The sequence below is a fragment of the Trypanosoma theileri genome (assembly GCF_002087225.1).
Source record: "Trypanosoma theileri isolate Edinburgh chromosome Unknown TM35_Tth_191_V1, whole genome shotgun sequence".
Lineage (NCBI taxonomy): Eukaryota > Euglenozoa > Kinetoplastea > Trypanosomatida > Trypanosomatidae > Trypanosoma > Trypanosoma theileri.
This window is the reverse complement of record NW_021640033.1, coordinates 5,200-5,549: the sequence shown is the minus strand read 5'-3', so window position 1 is coordinate 5,549 and position 350 is coordinate 5,200. Positions and strand designations below refer to the sequence as shown.

Genomic DNA, 350 nt, shown 5'->3' with positions numbered 1-350 from the left:
CTCATCCCTCCCTCTTCGCCCCTCACCCGTAGTGATACGGAGTGAACATGGCACGCAAGGCACCACGGAGAACCGTCATTTACGGTACACTCCTGCTGTTTTTGTTGGTGGTGGTGTTTATTGGTCATTACTACGCTGTTGATTATGTGGCCAAATCGAGTGAGTCCCACTCCAATATACCATTGGCCAAAAACACCAACAGCAGGAATACTGATAGTCCAGACGCCACAATGATGAATGAGTCTCTGCGCTACATCCCACACAGGACCATAGAGATGTGGAAGGAGAGGGACTACCTCATTGTGTTTGGCATCCCATCTGTGGACATTGATTCGAGGTGGAGACGCCGT

General features: G+C 50.3%; 1 protein-coding gene across 1 annotated transcript; it reads left to right on the top strand.

Annotated features, from left to right (window-relative positions):
• Positions 1 to 47: 47 nt before the first annotated feature.
• Positions 48 to 350, top strand: TM35_001911010 (uncharacterized protein; the record flags this gene model as incomplete). The annotated part of the gene is made up of 1 exon (XM_029031989.1): positions 48 to 350. A coding segment is annotated over one exon (303 nt), but the record flags the coding sequence as incomplete, so codon positions are not given.